General features: G+C 40.5%; 1 protein-coding gene across 2 annotated transcripts in view; it reads left to right on the top strand.

The window, feature by feature from the left end:
• The window catches only part of RELN (reelin), a 297,403-nt gene that overhangs the window by 278,918 nt on the left and 4,249 nt on the right, over window positions 1-14,236 (top strand). Inside the window, exons 56-64 of one of the 2 annotated variants that reach the window (XM_040594079.1) lie at window positions 122-364; window positions 836-1,011; window positions 2,661-2,734; window positions 3,572-3,733; window positions 4,074-4,231; window positions 5,099-5,318; window positions 6,298-6,495; window positions 6,900-6,998; window positions 12,062-12,067. In XM_040594079.1, the coding sequence (XP_040450013.1) occupies window positions 122-364; window positions 836-1,011; window positions 2,661-2,734; window positions 3,572-3,733; window positions 4,074-4,231; window positions 5,099-5,318; window positions 6,298-6,495; window positions 6,900-6,998; window positions 12,062-12,067 (1,336 nt within the window). The remainder of the gene's footprint in view (window positions 1-121; window positions 365-835; window positions 1,012-2,660; window positions 2,735-3,571; window positions 3,734-4,073; window positions 4,232-5,098; window positions 5,319-6,297; window positions 6,496-6,899; window positions 6,999-12,061; window positions 12,068-14,236) is intronic. The other variant, XM_040594080.1, reaches the window with a different exon arrangement.

Here is a 14,236-nt window from a genome sequence, read left to right as displayed (position 1 = left end):
AAGACTTGTCTATTAGAAGACTATCGCTATCACTTTTTACTTCCTATTATCTTCCTTTAATCTTATAGAAGAGTCTACCCCGCACTTGTTTTTATTACTAAACCTGCATCTTTCATTCTAGGGATATCCTGGACTTTGCTTCACGAGATGGATTACCAAAAATACATCTCAGTCAGGCACGATTACATCCTTCTCCCTGAACATGCCTTGACCAATACAACCCGCTTGCGCTGGTGGCAGCCTTTTACCATCAGCAATGGGATCGTGGTTTCAGGCCCTGACCGGGCACAGTGGGCGCTGGATAACATCCTGATCGGAGGAGCAGAGATCAACCCTAGCCAGCTGGTAGATACATTTGATGACGGTAAGACAGGCTGTGACAGCTAATCTGTTGTCTGGCATTATCTTATCTGAAATTAGCCCTGTGAGCTTGCAAGCAGACTTTTTAACTCTGCAAATTTTTTATTTTGTAGACTAATGCTGTTTATATGCTATTCTTCATGCTAGTAATACAGGCGTATAAATATATATATACATGTATACTCAGATATGTACGTGTGTAAATATATATATATGTATATACCTATAAGAAAGGCAAAATTTTTTATTCCAACCCATTTCATTTAAATTCCTAACAGTAAACTTTTATTTAATCTTATTTTTTAAAAGTGCCATTATTTAAACATTTTAATTACCTTACTGTGTGTCACGACAGATAGCATACATTTAGTGTTTATATCACTGAAGTACTCTATCTAGTGATTTTTTTGGTTCATTACTAAGCCTTGGTGTTTACCGAGACAATGCAGTAATTGTATTTAATTCATCTGAACAGAAGGCAGCTCGCATGAAGAAAACTGGAGTTTTTACCCTAACGCAGTCAGGACTGCAGGGTTCTGTGGAAATCCATCATTTCATCTCTACTGGCCAAATAAGAAAAAGGACAAAACGCACAACATCCTGTCCTCCAGGGAGCTCATTATACAGCCAGGATACATGATGCAGTTTAAAGTAAGAAATGTTCTCTCTCTCTCCAAAGTGAAGTAGGCAATGAAAAATCATCTAATGTGTCTCCAGAAATCATTCTTCTTCCAATAGGATGCCAAATTGGATGAATAATTAATAATGACTTTTTACTAGAATTTAAAGGAACTTCTGAAGTGTAGGTAATGGGAACCAGAAAGGTTGCATGTATGTTAAATGTCAAATTATTCTGAATGTCTGTATGCTTTGGGGGTTACTAAAAGCAATTGGAAGTCTAATCCCTTTTTCCTGGAATTACTGTATCATCAGATACAGTAGGAACTATTTTCTAAGGTGAGAACACACGGCATGCAGAATACGCCATTTTCCCCTCACTCGTGAATAACCAGAAAAGGTGAGGTAGACACAGGCTGGAGAAGAGTGGTATATGGAAAATGCAAAAGTGCTGGAGTAGAAGCACCCCTTCTACTTATTTGTGTCATGGCAAATGACCTAAATAATCAGAGAAAAATTTCTGAATATTTTGTTTTAAGGTAAAAATCTGCACAGGGCCAAAGGCAACACATGGTTGTTGTTCAGAAATGTTCTAGGCCCTTCCCCAAACACCATGTTTTAAATAAACGAGCAACTAATATGAAAAAAGGGTTATCAAAATAGTCATCCATTTTCTTGTTATGTTTTTTTTTCTTCTTGCTTTTCTGTTTGACAAGACAGTTCCAGAATTTTCCGTCTTCCACTAATCAATATTTTCACCTTTTCTCAACATCATTGCCTGTTTTATATTGACTGTCCAGTCCCACTAAGGCACTGCTTCCCCCACTCACACAGCATGCCTGCTTCAAAGAAATTATATAAAAGAGGAGCCTGACATGCTTTCTACTACTAAATGCCAAGACCCCCTGAGGGTGCTTGTTTTACCCAGCCTATCATCTTTTTCCTGTTTTAAGACCAAAATTATGTTAAACCATCAGCACTTAATAGTTCATACTACTAAACCCTTGTTGCAAAGTTTTCATCTCCTTACTCTCTCCTCTTTTTCCTCACCAGTCACAGCAAAGATTTTCTTTCTAAACTAAGAACTCAGCTCCGGTGCATGGCTGACATTTGGTTTTGAAGCTCTAAAAATTTAGCTTTTTGTTATCCATTCAGTACTATACATTGGGTATTGGAATCTTTCCACCCTAATATGACACAAATACGTTTATTGTTTTAAATATTCAGAGTAATTCGGTTCTTAAATTGGATTGACTTGAAGTTTATATCCACATGTTTATCATAATGAATTATAAATCTCTCAGGTAATTCATGTTTATCATAATGAATTATAAATCTCACAGGTAATTAATACAAAGTTAGATACTTCACCTTCTGAAATGCCAAGGAGCTACCATATCTTTGTGGTTCCAACACAATGTTTGTTTAGATATTTAATTTGAACTTTAGGAACATAGTGTTAGGATTCTGCAGCAATGAAGCAAAATTAAATCAGTAAAAGCAGTATCTGAAGTACTGTGTCTTTTGTTTTCCATCCACTTTTGATGGATTGTGTCTAAGATCTAAGTTGGCAATCTTTTTTCTACACCCCATAAAGAAAAAAAGGAGAACAAGACTTCATTATATATCACATGAAATGTCTACCAGACTTGTTATAGCAGCCAATTTCATTTGTGCTATAGATCGTGGTTGGCTGTGAGGCAACTTCTTGTGGGGACCTCCACTCTGTGATGCTGGAGTATACAAAGGATGCCAGGTAAATGACAGCAGAACACATAGATGTAAAAAAAAAAAATAAATAATCATATGATATTAAAACCCTAGAGAGCTTTTCTTTATTAAAGCAATTACTTTGCTGTTCATCTGGTAACAGGATCTGGAAAAAGCTTGTGTGTAAGCACTGGGATTTGTCTACATAACTCCCATAAATTCTCTTTATTATTTATCCCACATGTTGACAGATTCATGACATCAAGCTTGCAGTTACAGTTGTGAGCGTGCTCCAATTAAAAATGTGCTTGCAGAAAACCACATTCACAGGAAACTGTTGTTTTAGTATGATACAGGACTATATATTTAGGACCAAGCTGTAATGAAGGGGGAGTTACTTAACTCCAAATCAGTCTTTAACTAGCAAACAATTAATAACACTGTCTCCTATGCTGTAGTATATTAGTGCATTATAATTTGTAAAAGCAACAGTATATTCTGTGCTCAAGTGACTGTGGGTGAACATGGAGCAAAATCTGTCAGGACTCTTCTGAACACTTAAGAGACAGACTAAGGAGCAAACTCCTAAATAAATTATTCCGTCATGCCTGCCCAGAGGAGCTCTGGGTTAGACTCTGCTGTATCTACCACCCCCAAGGGTTTCACAGCACCCAAACGTGGTCCTGGAAAGTCCACCCTGGCTGCACCAGTGCTTCAGCCTCTCACCTCCTGTCTATTTGTGGCTACATAGCATGGAAACTATTGGCGACAATCTCTTGGGCTAGTTTAGTAACGCAGGCAGTGCCATGATCCTTGGAAATCACCTGTTTCCCTTTCATTTTCCTTTCAGTTGTTCTAAAACATTTTTTTCTGTTTCTTACAGGACAGACTCATGGCAGCTTGTCCAGACACACTGTCTTCCTTCCTCATCTAACAGCATTGGCTGCTCCCCATTTCAATTCCATGAAGCTACCATCTATAACTCTGTCAACAGCTCCGTGTGGAGAAGAATAACGATCCAGCTGCCTGATCATGTCTCATCCAGGTAGGTTTCTGAAAGGTCAGTTCACTGTGGACCTATAAAATGTCAGCTTTCTTGCTGGCACTGTTCACTTCGAACAACTGGTGAATTAAAAACGCTCCTTTATTGCTGGTTTTAGAGCTGATACATAATGAATGTTTTTCAGGAATCTTCTTATTAATACAAATGGCTACTGCCAGTGATGAATCAGCCATTCAGAGTGGGTCTTTGCAGTTACTGAAAACATAGCCCCTTCATACGACATTTTTCATTACATCTGCTGCTGGCGTATTTGAACATCACTGTACAGATGTGTTTAATTGCTAGGTATCATAATACGATGTTCGGATTTTTATATTTGCAGTGCAACACAGTTCAGGTGGATTCAGAAGGGAGAAGAACTAGAGAAACAAAGCTGGGCAATTGACCATGTGTACATTGGAGAAGCGTGCCCTAAGCTCTGCAGTGGCCACGGATATTGCACAACTGGAGCCATTTGCATTTGTGATGAAGGATACCAAGGTTTAATTTCTTCGATTTATTTCTTACACATCTGCTACAGTCTAATCTAGCTCAAAATTAAAGAAAGAGTGATGTATCATGTCTAAATTCATCACTGGAATGCTTGAGTAACAAATTCTAAATTAATAATTTGACAGAGCTGCAAATAACAGCGCATCTCTCCCTTTACTCCTGGACCGAGTTTGTAGTCTCTCCTTTCTGGCACTGTACGTAAAGGCCATTCAGCCTTCACTGAAGGCAGAACACAGCTACCTGCTCAGTCAGAAATGGCTTCCACCCCTTCCAAGGGTGGAAATGGCACTCCTTCCAAGGGTGCACCCGCTCTCAGGGGATGTGTACATGGGATCCAGGTGCTAGTGACTGCCACCTGTAAGGGACCCTGTTGCGTGCCCACCAGGACAGAGTGTTCTGCTGTAATCCTTCAACGCAGCTAAGCACATGCCTAATGGTACCTGAGTGCCCTTGATAAATTGTAAGTGCTAAGTGGGAGTGAAGCCAGTGTTTAATGTCTTCCAGGGGAGAGTCTCACAGCTTTATAAGATTGGATCCCTGCCCTGTTTTAGATGCATTTCCCTTCAACTGGCAGTTTGAGGTTTCTCATATTACCATCAGTGTAAAAACGGAGAAAGTGTATTGCAGTTCTTGAAGTTATACAGCTGTAAAAAATAAGACTCACAGCCTCCATTTTCTAAAATGAAGCTGCGCAGCAATGTGCACAATATTAATGGATCTGCTAAAATATATTCAGCCTGTAGTCACACTGTATATTGGGCCACAAACTTGAATGGAATTACAATGAACTGTAACTCAATTTTCTCAATTCTTTCAGTTTTTGTGTGTTTTATAACATCCCTGTGTCGTTTCTAGGTGACGACTGCTCTGTTTTTAGCCATGATCTCCCCAGTTACATTAAAGATAATTTTGAATCTGAAAGAGTCACTGAAATAAACTGGGAAACCATTCAGGGGGGAGTGATAGGGAATGGATGTGGACAGCTGGCACCCTATGCCCACGGAGATTCGCTCTATTTTAATGGATGTCAAATACGACAAGCTGTGACGAAGCCTCTGGATCTCACCCGAGCAAGGTAATACTTTGAGCCTAAAATGCTCTTTTAGCAGCTCATGAGAAAGGAAACTGTTCATATGTATGCACAGCCATGTGGACCAGTACTGGTGAGGATGGACTGACCTGGCTGTACCATGCAGTCAGATGTGGCTGGCAGATAGACGTTAGGGTTGGCAAAACACTTTGTGACTTCCATTTGGGAGATGGAGAGTGAGGAGGATGCCCAACAGAACACCATCTAGTAAGCCAGCGCTGACAATGAAGCCATTGGCAAAGACTGGACACCGAACTGTCTGGAACGGTGCCTCATCTGATGAGACAAATCCCATGTTTGTACGTGCCTCCGCGACCGTTATGACTAAAGATGCTATTAGCAATTACGGACTCATTTTCCTGTTTCAGTTGTCAAACAGAATTATATTCACCTGGCAATGAACAGGAGTATCTTTTTCATCTGTTGAGGCTCTTTGTCCATGGATAAACAAACACAGCTAGGCTGTGCTGGCTCTTAACAGAGTAACAGCTTTCTGGACTGGTTTGTATTTTAGTTGTCTAAAGCAAGATTAGAAACAGGAGGAATTGGCAAATGGGTGAGATGTAAATTAGGCTCTTCCTTTCTTATTTGAACACCTAGGTAGAGTATGATAAATCTTTTAAGCACTTTATTACATTCAACCTTTATTTGCCCTTTTTTGGCTTTTCATACACTCATTTGCATGTTTATATTGTTTATGTATCTCATTTTTGTGCAGATACGTAGTAAAATTGAATCTATTGCCTCCAACTATACAGCAATATGTTATACATAGTAAACTATTACTTTGAAAGGGGAATTGTGTTTTAGAGATGTGAGAACAGTTTATTTTGCATTTTAAAAGTAATGATTCTTGAGTATGCTCAAAGTTTTAATAAGGTAACAGCAATAAAGCTGGAAATGCTGTTGTTCCTCTTTGAATATTTTTTGCATATTGAAAATACCTTTTTTCTCTGTTTTACAGCAAAATCATGTTTGTTTTGCAAATTGGAAGTATTTCACAAACAGACAGTTGCAATACCAATCTGAGTGATCCTAACACTGTAGACAAGGCAGTGCTCCTCCAATACAGTGTAAATAATGGAATTACATGGCAAGTAATTGCACAGCATCAGCCAAAGGACTTTATACAAGCCCAAAGAGTGTCTTATAATGTTCCCCTGTGAGTACTCAGTCACATTTCATTACCTCTAAGTGCATGAGATATATTTCTGCTAAGAAAGACTCTATCTTTGCATCCCTGTGCAAGAAAAAAAGGTTGATGAGAGGATAAACAAAGAAGAAAACTTAAGGGAACGCCTATTAAGAAATTCCAGTCTAGGGTTTATTAATATACTTGAAAGAAAAACCAAATACTTCTTCTAAAGATAAGGGGGGTGGGTGGAATTCTTCCTTATCTTGTGCTTTTTTCACCATTAAATGTTTTGCACGTAGGATGTCTTGATGTTCAGGGATGTAGAAATAACATTTTGACTTTGCTCTCTGTTCCTGTTGGGAGGGTAGATAGGGATGTGCAAAACACCAATTGTCTGGAGCTCTCACAGGGTGTTCCTTTTCTGATGACAGGGAGGCACGCATGAAAGGAGTCTTACTGCGCTGGTGGCAGCCCCGTCACAATGGAACAGGTCATGATCAGTGGGCTTTGGACCACGTAGAAGTCGTCCTGTGAGTATCAGCTTCACCTCATCCCACCCCATCTCAGAAAGCACTGAAATTCCTCCAGCATGGCACGAATGTTAAGCTCAGTAAGAACCATTGTGGCACAGGAAAGCCTTTGAGAACCAGTCTTTGCTAATGTTCTGCCCTGACTACAACTGTCAGCGGTTAAGACTGCCACGAAATAAATGGCACAGCAGGGGTATGTGTTGTGCATCGTGGAAAAACACAGGAGGGAGAGAGTGGGGCTTTATTACCACCAAGTATTGGTGTAGTCCTGTAATGCAGCAATGGCCATGAAAAAAATATTGTGCTGGGACACAAAATAGGACATTCTTGTTCAATGCTGTGCTGCCATGTAAGGCTGATTTATATCCTTTTGAAGATACAAAAAAGTCTGCTGTATTGCTCTTTGCACAAAGTGATGTTGTTGTGCCTCTGAAAAATTTGTGTTAGCAACTAATGCCTTATTCATTTCCTTTTTTTAGTAAGAAGGATACTGTTCAGAAACAGGGTTCACTATATCAGGTTCCTATGGTCCGAGCTCTATATTCATCCCCTTGTCAAGATCTTATCAAGTACAGTGTCTGCACCCTCCTGATTCTCCCATTCTTGAGATGGGTTTCACTGACAGCTAACCCGTTTTTCCTGTGTTACATCATGAAGAGATGACCTGCTTTTTCTCTAACAATTTAGTTCCAGTAGAAGTGAAATGCTAGTGGCTTCCCGGGCGGGAACTCATCGCTGGCAGTGGTTGGCAGAGAGAGGCGTGCCTGCTCCATAGATAGGTTCAAACATTCCTTTTATTGAACAATTTAAAAACCAGCAATAAAGAAATTAGGCTTGGATAACCTCCAGATTGTGTAATTGTAACCATGAGGTTTTTGAATTAGCAGAGACACTGCAAGTAATGTTTTGTAACAGTAGCAAAGTGAATTATCTGATTGCTAGTTAGCCCTGTTCTTCTTTCCACCGAGAAGCACCAGCTTGCATGGCACTCATACCAACCTCAAACCAAACTGGTCCCAACACTGAGTAACTGTACACGCTCTGCTGCTTTTACACACCTTGCTGAGCTCTGCTTCCATAACATTCAGCTTAAAACTTGAAGGAACAAAGGGACGGATGTGATTCCTGGCTCAGTTAATCAACAGCTGTACAATGCTGCATCAGGAAAGATATGGAAGAGTATGAACCTGCAGGAGGTCCACAGTGTTTAGGAAACCATGGAAAAGGGAACTGGTAGCTCTGAAACATTCCCAGGTCTTTCTACCTTGCAATTAATAAAAACAAACCAACAAACAAACAAACAAACAAAGGAAAACAAAAAAAAAAGAGAAAAAAATCTGGTCAGAAAAAAAAGTTGAGCATAGTATTACCCATCAATCCAAGCACTGAATTAGGGAGTATAAGTAGGAACTGGACTGATCTTCAAAAAGTGATTCTTAGGTGGGAATATGGAGAATTTCCTTGACAGTGAGATTTGCCAGGTTGTAGACTAGACATACAAGCTGAGTGGTGACAAGTCAGTCGTATGAGATATGTTACACTAGTATGGAAACAGCAATAGAAATGCCATAGCAAGTAACCACACCTTGCCTAGAGAAGGAACCAAATGGGCAGACGATGCCTCCTCCCTTCTCTTCGTTTTTCTCCTGTTAAAGAGCATTTCTGAATATTGGCCAAAATGTCAGGCTAGAGGGAGTTTCCACCCTGTTCAAGGGACACCTGATACAACCACAGAAGAAGCCAGACCAAACCAGACAGAGTTCTCCCTTACAAGTACTGTGAAATGCAGTGCCATGACAGCGTATTTCCCAAAGACCAGATATGGAGTCCCAGTCCCGGCAAACTACAACACGTGAGATGTGTTGCTCTCAGGAAGGGCAGGACTACATGCTGTGGTGCATCTGGTTTACATACTGATACGTGCTCAGACCTGACAGGTGGCTTCGACCCCTCTCTTGTGCTTAAGTTCTATCTGCACCTTCGAATTCACCAAAATACTCTGTAGGCCTCTTAAATTTTATTTGCAAGTAACCCACCAAGGGTTTTCTAAAGTCTTTGGAAGGCTTTCTGAAAGGAGGTGCACTGTTCTTGTCAGTACTCTCACCTGTGTTTACCTTTAGCTCTGCTGTTTCATTCCACCACCTCACGCTGGTCACTTTACCCCCAGCACTTCAGTTTTTTCTATGATTCTATAATTCTTCACCTGTAAAATGATGAAGACACTCGGTCACCTCCATGGAGCACTACCAGGCATACAGAAGGGAGCCTGGATCGATGTCCGTCAGCACTAACCCTAGATGTTCTTGCACACACTAGGGCTATCGGCATTCACAGCGTGAATACTAAGGATAGGACTTAGCTTTAATTCTTAATATTCCTCCAGTTTCCAGTGAAGAGCACAGTAATCCTGCCTGCCCCTGCGGAGGGCAAGCCCCCTACCCTCTCCAGCGAGAGGCAAGGGGGCAGTGTCCGAGTGCTCTGCCCTCCCACTGAGATTGCCAGAGGAGAGCTCTGCGGGTGATGGCCACCCCAGGGCTCTCTGACATGGAAGCATGGCCTGAACTCAAACCATTCACCAGGGTGCAGTAATTACCTCTTCCCATTAATTCTATAGTGAGCCACTGGAAAGTCAGTAGGCTTCTGCCTGGCTTGTTCATCCCAAAGCTGGGATACCTTAGGAAACATCCGTGCCTCCAAAATCGGGAGTAATTCCTGTTGGCACTCTGACCTTGTCTCAGAAAGCTGTGAACGTCCCTGGCTACAGGACCTGTTGATGGTCTGTGTCTAACACAGTCTGTGCTCGGTCCTCTTATAACCCTGCACTCCATCACCCACCTGAACGAGACTCCACGCACCTCTCTGGGCACCATCAGAGTTAGTCTCATGGCCCTGGTTCAGGTCCTAGATTTTCATGTTTGTTTGTGATCTGTGTACCCATGTTGATGGCAGCAGGCAGATCTCTAGCCTGTGAGGTGTTACAGCAAGAAGCCGACCTATACGAGGAGGTGTGGTCTGGGACATACAGAAATTCCTGGCTTTCCACACATCTCGTCTTGTGTGTCCTCCACTCCCCTGTGGGCTGACAAAGAGGTCTGATTTTCCCAAGTGCGCTAGGGTGCTGGCTTGGCTGCCTGCACCCCCAGATGCACACCTAGGTGCTGTGCCAGCTTTTCCTCAGCCCACTGGCAAGTGAGCTGTGCTCTCCTTGGGCGGGCTAAGGGCTGGAGTAAGAGGGCAAGCAGGGAAAGCACCTGCCAGCAGGGAGAGCTGGTCTGTGGGGATGTACCATTACCAAGGATTTTCTTGAACCTTATTTCCCATCCAACATGGGCGATGTCCCTGCTCCCTCTCACAGTGCTCACCCCAGGAACAAATCTATGAATACCTGCTTTCATGGCTCAACTTTTCTCAGCAATCCAGAGATTTGAAATTAATTCTGTCACAGGCCCAGCTGCCAAGTCATAGTGCAGATACTACTTAGGGCTGATGCACAGCCAGGGTCATGGCACTCTGTTCAGTTCAACTGAGTCAAGGGCCATTATCCTCTCACCAGCAAACACGTTTTCAGGGTACGACTTCTTTGTTTCCTTTTTTGCTCCGAAGTTAGTTTGGTGGTGGGAAAAAAATTAATGCAGATTATACGTGCATGCAAAATACCTAGCAGTGATAAGAAAGGCCAAAGCTGGATGCTTTTGTATGTTGCTTAAAATCACTCCGCTTTTGGATGTATTATTTGAATCACTCATTAAAAGGTGGTGTCATTAAGATGGTGATGCAGCTGCAAATTGTGCTGAAACTGACCACCTCTTTCAAACAGGTGAAACACAATACCTGTTATATATTAAATTGATCTTGCCATCTGACCGCTCGCCAACTTACTTTAACAACAGTTGATGTCCATCCTGTGGTGGGGAGAGGATACTAGTTGTCAAGTTGTCCAGTCCCTTTTAAAGCTAGTGCTGATTATTCATTGTTAGTGCAGCATTTTTTCTCTCCATTTGTAAAGAAAATTTTGGACACAACTCTCACATGTTCCATGTGGCTCTTCTTAGGATAAAAAGGTATTTTACTGTAGACTTAAGAAGGAGTGTTTTTCTGTGCCCCTGTACTTCTGCCCTAAGAAGAGCCCAATATTCAACGCTGCATTTCATTTGCATATTGTTTTTCTCTGGAAGCACAGCTCTCACCCTGTCTGCTGCACAGACACCACACACTTTTTTGCATGTGCATTTGGAACTGCCATTTCTTTGTGTACAGGGCAGGCCCTTACCAACATCTCACAAACTCAATGCTGGTCAAAGGTATTGAGAACTAAAGGGTAATGATAACCTGAATGCTAAGGGTCTGATGTTGCTTTCTTTGCACCCCAAAACTCGTTATATGATCCAAAGGAATTTGACTTGTGCAAGGAATGCAAGAAATATTATTCCCACCTAGTATTTTATGGTTACCTGTTGGATAACAGAATGAATCCCTCCATAGCCATCACTCCATGCTCTTCATTGTCAAGATGTTCTCACATTTTTGGCACAAATGATTTAGCGAGAACTTCCGTTGCATTTGGTGCAAAGAATGTTTATCTTTATTTTACAACATTAAAATACAAATGATATATCCTAGCTCTAACAACGAGTGCTCATGTGGAAAAGCATTTTCATCTGCTTAATTTTTTTAGTAAAAAGCAATTATTTGAAAAATGCATTTAAATTAAAGTATCAACATATTTATTATAAAGAACTGAAATAGTTCAAACATTAGGTAATTATCTGAATATTCACAACATTTATGCCAAATTTAATATGATGCGGTTTGTGCTTTTATGACATTTTTACTATGTTTCTAAAAAGTGCATGCTGAATTTTATAGAAAATAGAAGTATAAACATTGATTTGAAATATCAGGAAATAATTTGTTCAATTTTTATTTTCAAAAGAGATGAAAAGTCCTATATTGCCTCTAAACCTCATCAGGGTTTTATGACTAATCACAGTGCTGCATGCATTGAAAGGCATTTTCTAACTTGTGTTGTATTTCATTGTTTGCTGTCATTGGTTTTACACTAGAATAAGGTAAGTACCTTCCCTGAATCAGTATCAAATGTATGTTTCTGTTATAGCTACAGCTCTTTCACAAAGTTTTGTCAGTGATGGGTTGGTGGAAAATCATTTGTACTCTGAGATGTGCCACATAGCTCTTGAGGGTCCTGATCATCCAGCTCTTCCCCAGGGAGCATTGGGGGAAGTTAAACCTAGCAGAAAGTGTTCAGCAGCTCACCCTGTACACAGCAGGAATTTCAGAGGCTGCGGTGAGAAGCCTCACTGCAGTGCAATGAGACCCACCAACAGCAGTCACCCAGTGTGTTGCATGGGCAACCTCTCAGCTCCAAGGGGGAATTCCCACTTTTCTCCATAATTAACGACCACAGAACTGAAGCTACAGCCAGGTAGTGTGCGTCAGTGAATCTGCATGGTGGCATAGCCACGCATGCCCTTAGACACACAGCAGGTGCCTCCTAGGTTGTGCTTTTGTTTTGTGTCTCTCTGCTGCTTGTTTCTTCTACCAGCTGTGTCATTGCAGTTAATAGATACCACAAACCAACATAGTTACTTAGCTCTGGGTTCAAATCTTTACCTCACTGGAGCCAAAAAACATTAGTCGTTGATATGAGCCATCGGGACTTCAGTCTAAGCACATCACTTTTCTCATGATAGTACAAAGCATTTGTAATTCAGCCTCAAAATTTACCCCAAGCCTAGTCCTGAGAGGCATGTGTTTGCTGTTTTTGGAGGTTTTGTTCATGCTTCATTTTGTTATCCAAATTTTTTTGTTTCTATTTGGTTCCTATTGTGCCCTGTCAACTAAAAATAAAACCACAGAAATAATGAATGATGTTAGTATATACTGGCTTTTTCACCACATATTTTTAATTCCATTTGACAGTGTTCTATTTTCAAAAATTTTAAATTGCAGACTTGTAGTTCAATCTGTGCTTTAGGAAACATGCAATAGCCAGAATGCTCTATTAGTGACTAAAGACCCATCGTGACTTCTCGCAAATTGCTTTACTGTAGGTAGTTATTGAATATGCCCTAGACAGAATTTTGTTCTATATTGGCTGCATATTGTTTTCATCTAACCAGTATAATTCCAGTGATTTCACTGGTATGTTATTTAGGGTTTCCTACATACATTGGAGCAGTATTATCTTCTATTTATTTTTTAATAATGCACTCAAAACTGTCGAACAGATTATGCAGTAGTTGCTCCTATTAATTGCTCTTTCACTGTTTGCTCCATCAGCAATGCACAGATAACTGTTTTGGATCTGTACTTCTCCAATTCCCTGGTGGTTCGGTGAATGCACAGAAAAGGCAGAAGGCTCAGCAGATGCTGACCTGTCCATTACACACTCGCAAAGCAGCCTTCAGGTTGCCACTGGTATTCAACAAAAAGCTCCCTCCACACCCTCTTCTGTTATGGAAGGTGGGATCTATTCCTAATACAGCTTTATGCTGCCCGGCACATATTGGGTGCTCCGAACAAGAAAACAACAGGAAAAGTATGGTAAAGCCTTTTATCAGTCTGTGAAAATACTAATTACATTTGTTATTAATAGTACTGAAAACATTCTTAAATCCACCAAATGCAAGAAATGCGTAAGTACTCCTGCAATCTATATTGTATAATTCTTACCATGATCTTATAAAGCACTATCAATCTCTCTTACACAGTGCTTGCCTCCTACCAATATACAAAATGAATTCAGAAAAATAAATATAGACCTACTCTCATTTTGTGGATACCAGACTATACACGCTATACAACATAACATGATACTAGAATACATAGGGTATATATATTTACCTATAGCAAGAGTGAAAATCATGCCATTTTCTATAGCAGGCATGAAGTCTTTATGTGGCATCCAACCAGTAGTTGGAACACCTGTCTCAGATCTTAGTGAGGACAAGTCTGAGCCATGTCAGTGTAAGGAAAAAAAATAAGTATTTCATTCTTGAGAATTTAGATTTCTCTTATTTTTCACACACTGCACTGCTCTGGTGTTCAGTGTAAGACATAAATGTCTGCTTCTTTGTAACTTCTTGATCATCTTATGACAAGACAGAATGATACACATAAAAGATAAGTAAATCTCTTTTAAGTTATTATGTAACCCTTTCTTTGTTCCTTTTTTCAATTCTTTCTTTTCCTTTCTTGTTGTTTTTTTTGTTTGTTTT

Source organism: Falco naumanni, chromosome 5 (assembly GCF_017639655.2).
Source record: "Falco naumanni isolate bFalNau1 chromosome 5, bFalNau1.pat, whole genome shotgun sequence".
NCBI lineage: Eukaryota > Metazoa > Chordata > Aves > Falconiformes > Falconidae > Falco > Falco naumanni.
The sequence above is the reverse complement of the archived record's forward strand: the minus strand, read 5'-3'. Positions and strand labels throughout refer to the sequence as shown.